The sequence below is a fragment of the Osmerus eperlanus genome, chromosome 25 (genome assembly GCF_963692335.1).
Source record: "Osmerus eperlanus chromosome 25, fOsmEpe2.1, whole genome shotgun sequence".
Lineage (NCBI taxonomy): Eukaryota > Metazoa > Chordata > Actinopteri > Osmeriformes > Osmeridae > Osmerus > Osmerus eperlanus.
In genome coordinates, this window is record NC_085042.1 from 5,022,258 (window position 1) to 5,029,740 (window position 7,483).

The window sequence follows — 7,483 nt, forward strand, 5'->3', positions numbered from 1 at the left end:
GGTCACAGCCCCCTATGGGAGGTCTGCTTCTACCATGCCTGCTCGTCACAGGTGGCCTGTTTTGTGGAGGTGGTAAAGTGGGATTGTTCGAGTGTTTCAGATATAGTTCTGAGTGTTTTAAGCAGATTGTTGATGGTGTTTTAGGTGTGCGATGAAACTTTTGGAGGTTGACTTGAGCCGTCAGTTCTTGTGTACAAGCAAAGATGACAGGCTGGAGTCCAACTTCATGCCAATGTACTTAAGAATACCTCATCACAAATCTGACTGACACCAGGAAAACATATTACACGATTTAATAGGGTGTAGCTTAGCTGGACACAAACTTCTATATATATATGTGTGTGTGTGTTTGCGCAGTGAAGCAGGTAGAGGAGGGTGTAAGCTGTGCTATTTCTCCACTACGCTTTTGTCTCCTGATTTATGTATGAGGCTGTGACGAGAGAAGAGGACGCCAGCACAGGGTGGGGTGGCAAATTTGGGAGGGTGCAACCCTGCCCCCTTCTCTGTCCAGCCGCAATGCAGCACCACACGCTCTCTCTCTCTCTCTGTCTTCAGAGGAAAGAATCCAAACCTTTCATCTCTCACACAGTGACTCTGCTTCTCTTCGCACCTTTTTTTGCTGACTCACTCGCACACAGTCTTTCACACACGCACTCAGACTTACACATGAAGGAAAATGCAGAGGAAAAACTCAGAGCTAATATCCGGCAGGATAAAGAACAAGTTTAGCACTGTACATGAACAGCATCCCCCCTCCAAGCAGCCCTGGCTCCTAACGAGATAGTCCAAATGAAAAAACAAACTTTCCATTTGTTCCTTTTTGTTGCAACCTTTATTATTATTTGTCAGTTTCATGTTACATTTTCTCAGCAGTTTATACAGTCATCATCGTGTGCAGGTACAGCCTAGCATGGAGCACCTCAGGGTAATCTGCAGTGCACAACAAGCAAAGTTCAGTCGTTCAACCGATTCATAATCATAAATAGAATATAACACGTTTGATCTATCTCTTCATAAATATACATACATATGTAATATATAATTTTGTCACACAATCTATAGTTTTCTTTTGACATTGTGTACCTCTACACACCCCTCCTCACTCACAAGGAGTCGGTTGAAATGCACTTTTTATGAGAACAATATACAGGCAGTCGTCACATTCAGGGAAGAGTTTTAACAGCTTTCTGCATTCACTAGTCAAACTTTAGAAGCGTCATGTCAAGGTACATCAAGTATTTATTTCAAGTATTATTTGCTAAGGATCACTATTGCTTATGCACAGGATTGTCACCCTGCTTGGCTTTGGCCCACCTGCTCTTGAGATAAAAGGCTGCTGATATGCTCCCCCCCCCCAACCCCACCCACCGCTGATTGGCCCTCAAGCCCGAATCCAAACGCATCATCTCGGACTCACTTCTTGGCCTTCTCCTCTTTGCTCTCCTTGGCCTCCGTGATGGAAGACTTCTCGATCGTCTTCCCTGCGTCCTTGCTGTCGGCCGCTTTGGGGGACGGCTTCTTCTCCTCCTTCTTCTCCTCCTTCTTCTCCTCCTTCTTCTCCTCCTTCTTCTCCTCCTTCTTCTCCTCCTTCTTCTCCTCCTTCTTGGCCTCAGGTTTCTTCTCCTCTTTCTTGCTCTCCGCCTTCTCGGGCGTGGCCGCTTTAGGGGCGGGCTTCACCTCGGTCGGGGGCTCGTCTGTTTTCGGAGGAGCAGATTTCTCCTCTTCTTTCTTGGCTTTGGCCGGGGACTTGGGGCTGGGCTTGTCCTCTTCAGGCTTGGCCGGTTTGTCACTCTCCTCTGGCTTCTTCTCCTTCTTCGCGTCTTGTTTGTCAGCCTTGTCCTCGACCTTGCTCTTAGGGTCCTGCTTCTCTTTCTCCTCCTCCTTCACTTGCTCTTTCTTCTCCTCCTTTGGGGGGTCTTTGGTGACGGGGGACTTGGGCTCGGGGGTCTTGGGCTCAGGGGTCTTGGGCTCGGGGGTCTTGGGCTGCGGAGATTTGGACTCGGGCGATTTGACAGCGGGGGACTTGGATTCTGGGGATTTTGACTTGTCGTGCGCTGGTGATTTGACTGCTGGAGACTTGGCAGGCGATTTTGGCATAGGTGATTTGGATGGAGGTGACTTGGATTTAGGGGACTTGGATTCTGGGGATTTGACTGCTGGAGACTTGGCGGGTGACTTGGATGGAGGTGAGGCTGCCTTCTCAGGCGACTTTGACTTGTCGTCCTCTTCCTTCCCCTCGTCACCTCCCTCTTCCTCCTCTTCAGCTCCCTCGGCCTGCTCCTCCTTGGTCTCGTCACCCTCTTCCTCACCCTCTCCTTCTGCTTTGGTCTCGTCACCCTCTTCCTCACCTCCTTCCTCCTTTTCTCCCTCCTTCTCTCCCTCGTCCTCTCCTGCCTCTCCCTCGTCATCCCCCTCTTCTGCGTCCTCCGTCACCTCCGTCACCTGAGTCTCGTCAGTCTGCTCCTCCAGGATCACCGTGTCGGACATCTCTTCTCCCTTCAGCTTCAGGTAGGAGTACGGCCCCATTCCCGAAACGAAACGAGTTTCCTCGCCTTCCAGCAGCTTCCTGTGGAAGGCAACCACAAGAAGTAGACGTGTCAACGTGAAACAGCACAGCATCAATCTCATATCAAACATGGTATTCTTTATGCATTTTGTTTGTCGTCAATATCGCTTCCTCCCTCGCTTCCCCACTCCAGGGATCGAACAGAGGAGTGTTTTTAACCAGCTATGTATAAGAGCCCGACCGATAAAGGATTTTTAAGGCCGATACCGATACAAAAATTTGGTGATTTAAAAATCTGATATTCCGATATATCGGGCGATATATATATATATTTTTTTATCTGGTTGTAGGATTTGTGGTGTTCTAAACACAAGTGTTGCCAACAGGGACCTTGTAGAGTACCCTCTGGTGGACAGATAATGCCAACACTCATAACATGGTTGAAGGATGTTTCGTCCATTATTTCATTATTTTATTTTTTTACTATTCATTTATTTAGACCAACCTGTAGGCAGCGATCTCGATGTCCAGAGCCATCTTCACATTGAGCAGCTCCTGGTACTCCCTCAACTGGCTGGCCATCTCCCACTTGGTGCTCTTCAACTCATTGCTCAGCTGGTGGATAGTCTCCTGGAAGATCAACAAAGGCAAAACACACACACACCACAGACAATGAAAGAAATGCAGCTTTTAAAATATTGACCGTGAGGGGGGGGGGGGTAGTGAATTGGGAGACCGAGCGTAGAGCAAAAACGAGGGTAGGGAATGAGTGTCGGACCCGTTTTGCTTTGATTAACGACAATAAACTGCAGTGTCACTGTAGCCACCGTAGGGTGGGTGCGCATCAGGGGTGGGGTGTGTGTGTTCATGCCTGCATGGAGTTGAGATCTCCGTTGTGTCTGTCCTCAGTGTCCATGCGCTGCCTCTCCAGAGACTCCTTGGTTCCTCGCAGGGTCTCCAGCTCGATGGTGCGGCTCTGAAGCTGGCGCCGGTACTCGGAGATCTCGTCCTGGGCGCCGCGGATCGCCTCGGTGTTGTCGTGCGCGGCCTCCGACAGACGCTGCATGCGCACTGAGGGAGGCACGGAGAGCACGGGGGTCAAAGGCATGAAGAGACAGAGGTTAGAGGTCGCCAGATACATAGTCTGAAGAGAGAGGAGGTACTGGGCGGGTCTGTCACACCCCCACGATGGGGACCCAGTCCAAACCTAACCCTCTGATGCAGTGTTTGCAGCAAGGAGTCATTGAGTCCAATTTCAGACCATTGCCTTTCAATCTCAGGTTAACATCCAAGTTTTTTAATCTTTTGGCGACACCCAGGTCCTGGGTTTGAATCTCGCTTGGGGCCTGTGGGTGCTGGGTGCTAACCTCCCCTGTGCACAGGGTGACAGTGGGCCCCAAGTCCACACAACCACCAGCAGAGGTGACCTTGTCAGCCTGTCTGTCAGCATTCTGACTCAGCTAGCTATGGAAGTAAATCAATGGAAGTAAAGTATAGTTTAACCCTTGTGTTATCTTCGGGTCATTCTGACCCATCAGTCATTGTGACCCACCATCGTATTGCGACAACTTTACCGCATACAAAAACAAAGTGAATCATTTTCTTTTAACCGTTGGGCTGTCTCAGACCCCCCACATTGCGAAGGTTAAAAGAAAATTATTTTTATTTGTTTTTGTATTGGGTAAAATTGGGTAAACACAACGATGGTTCGTTATGAACCTTTGGGTCATGTGACCCGAAGGCAGCACGAGGGTTAAATAGAAATACTATTAATGGGTTGGTAGGCTCGCACAAGAGTCCTCATCACAACATGGAGAGTAAGAAAACGAGTTTAAAAAAAGGGAGCTAGCATACTCCCTCCGCTTGGCTGTCCTCACTCGCCTCAGCGTGTATGACGGCTACACTGGAGTTGTCCGGGTCACGCTCACAGGCAGACAGGCTGCCATCCTCAAGGGTAGTTGAGTCAAATATGTGGGGTTAGTGGAAATCTAACGGTTCAATTGATTTGACGAGCAAGAAGGTTCGAGAACTGACTACGACATCACCCTTGAAAATCTGCTGAATCACCGTAGCTTGCGGCAAAGATGGATCCAACTGCAAAATCTAATACCACAAGGGGCCATTAAGTTATACACGAACGTCGCAGGACAACTGTTAACGCCCGCACAGATCATGTATCTGCATACTTATGCAAGTTTCTTCATTAGGCCTACTATATTTTTACATAAAAACACGGTCCAGAACACCCGATTTCCAAGTTGATATGTGTTCAAATGTAACAAACGCAGAACTATGATAACATTAAAGATTTTTCAAACATCTGTCTCGTGTAGGCTTATTGTAAAGAAAACGTCTTTAAAACCGTATGCGTGACACAATGCAAACCCTAGAGATGCCAATATAGGTTCAGCACCATGGACAGAGACCCGTTAGTTTAAATGCAGCAATTACGGGTAAAGGGGTTTTTCTGCAAGTGCATGGTATTAAAGGTATGGAAAGTAAGAGTTCTCACCTTTGAACCATTCCTCAGCTTGTGTTGCGCTCTTTGTTGCGTGTCCGTCCAGCTGCGCGCGAATCTCCCTCAGTGCGCTCGTGACGTCTGCTTTGAGAGTGTCTCGAACCTCGAAGTTCACCTGGGCGCCTTGAATTTGCGCAAGAAGTTCTGCAACCTCCTCGTCGTGGTTCTTCTTCAGGAAGGCGGACTCTTCTTGAAGTGCGCAAAGCTTCTTGTCCAGCTCGAGCCGGGCATGACCGCACTCATCCACATACTTGTTCATGGCCCGCGTAGCGGCCACCATCTCCTCGCGGGTGCGTGCCTCGTCCTCCAGTTTAGCCTGCATGTTCTGGATGTCCTCCTCCAGATGCTCGTGCTCCAGGACCGCACGAGCTTTCTCACCGGTCAGCTGCTGCACCAGACCCCTCAGATCACCCAGCTCGCGATCGTAATGCTCTCCAACAGACGCGCGTCCAGCCTGGTTCTGCCTCAGCTCTGCGGCTTCTGCCTCCAGGTTCCTGTTGTGCATCTCGAGGTTTCGCACCTTGTCAATGTAGCCCGCGAACCGGTCGTTTAGAGTCTGAAGAACCTCCTTCTCGTTCCTTCTCGACATGTCCCCGGTAAAGACATCCACGCTGTCTGTAGAGGACGGCTGGCTGCTGACTGTACGACGGCGCTGAGATTGAAAGCCGGAAGAGGAGAGGGAGGCTGGCCGAGCCTTGCGGTATGACGCCGGGCCATAGTAGTGGTGGTCCACCGTAAAACTCATCTTGCTGGTCCGGAGGAGGAACAGTGAATGCGGCAGGAGGGGAGATGTTGAGCTTTTATAGGAGGGAGAGGACAAACTCACTACTCAGCACTGAAACACGCTTTCCTTAAAGAGACAGCAGTTTTAGCCTCACGTCACTGGGTCTCAACGCCAGTCACCACAGACAAGCACAGGTAGCATGGAACAGACTGGGCTTATGTGCTTACTATGCGAATGCTGTGAATTTCTCATTTTTGGAGCGGCCAACCACTTTCCAGGCAATGGTGTTCGAGCAATCCTGTTCAAGTCGGTCTATTTAAGTGAGGAAGGCTTTCCTTCTTGGCTTATTTTGTGGAAACAACTGAGGAAGGTGCGAAGTTCAGACGAGAACTGGAGACACTGTTTCACATTTGTTATGTTTTATTTTATTTTAAATATTACCTACTGCAGCTTTAACAGGAGTGACACATCTGAGATAGGCTGGAGAAAGGCCGTGTCTCAGTCTCAACCTCTCATAACCTGAGATGGGCTGACATATTTAACAGTAAATATCATGAGAGCTTGTGTGGTGTATGTGAGGGGGGGGGGGAAGAGGGAGAGATAGCAAGATGTTCTGCTGATTCAATGCTGCAGTGTGAGTTTGCATATCCTCTCAGTTACACCTGGGACACACTTGGCCCTCTGACAGAACCGAAGCACACACACACACTTGCCGTTCACTCCTGGCCCATTGACGGAGGCTCATGAGACACACACACACACACTCTCTTATCGGTCAGCCATCATGCACACAACCTCTCAGCAGAGGGTATATCCCTGCTGTGAGGAGGCAGATTCTGTCCCAACTGCACCTATTGATTACCACCTCCTCAATCACTTACCGCACACACACACACACACACACACTGACATAGACACTCACACAGACATACGCTGACTTACACTCACACTACACACACAGACACACACACACACACACACACACAAACACACACACTCCTGGACACGGCAGTCGATTGGAGGGCATGCAGGTTCACACTGCAGATCTGGAAGGAGGAGCCCAGTGGAGCAGAGAGGAGATGACTGGGCAGGGGTGGAGAAAAACGTACTGCATGCATCCCTGCTTCCTTATATCAGGAATAGTGAGGTAACATATCCTATATACTGTTTTTAGTTAGAGCACTACTTAGGAGCCAGTAGAACAACATTTTGTTCATACGTGCACTCAGTCTGTACGGTTGAATGACAATAAAAACTATATCTATATCCACATCTATACTTCAAAAACAAAAGGTCCTGTTCACTGTCGTAAAATGTTAGTTGAAAGGCTGGGTGCAGCTCAGTGGTGGAGTGTTTGACTGCAGGGCAAGAGGTTGCAGGTTCAATACCCCCATTGTATGTCGAGTCGGATAAAAGTGTCTGCTAAACAAACACATCGTTATTAGAAGGATTAAGAGCAAGGATTGGGTGGTCACAGATGTGAGACCTCACACCAACATGCTACCGACCCACCCCCTTCTCGTACATCCCACCAATCGTTTCGCTGCCTTACTTCCTGACTCGCACACCACTCTACAACTTCATCCCCTGTCAGCGTCACTGAGGTGAACCACCCTCACGTCTGTGTCACCTGACATTCATGAAGGATGATGATGTTATAGCGATGCTGTCACACACATAGGCATCTAAGAAAGCCCAATGCATTATTCACACTCTTCTGCGATTGGCTGGGAAA

The 7,483-nt window shown here is 49.1% G+C and overlaps 1 protein-coding gene across 1 annotated transcript; it reads right to left on the minus strand.

The window, feature by feature from the left end:
• Positions 1–815: 815 nt before the first annotated feature.
• LOC134011892 (neurofilament heavy polypeptide-like) lies at positions 816–5,798 on the minus strand. Its single transcript, XM_062451405.1, has 4 exons — positions 5,019–5,798; positions 3,378–3,577; positions 3,012–3,136; positions 816–2,566 (listed from the first exon to the last, which is right to left on the minus strand). The coding sequence occupies exons 1-4, from the start codon at positions 5,767–5,769 to the stop codon at positions 1,414–1,416; spliced, it is 2,229 nt and encodes a 742-aa protein (XP_062307389.1). The 5' UTR covers positions 5,770–5,798; the 3' UTR covers positions 816–1,413.
• Positions 5,799–7,483: the final 1,685 nt, after the last annotated feature.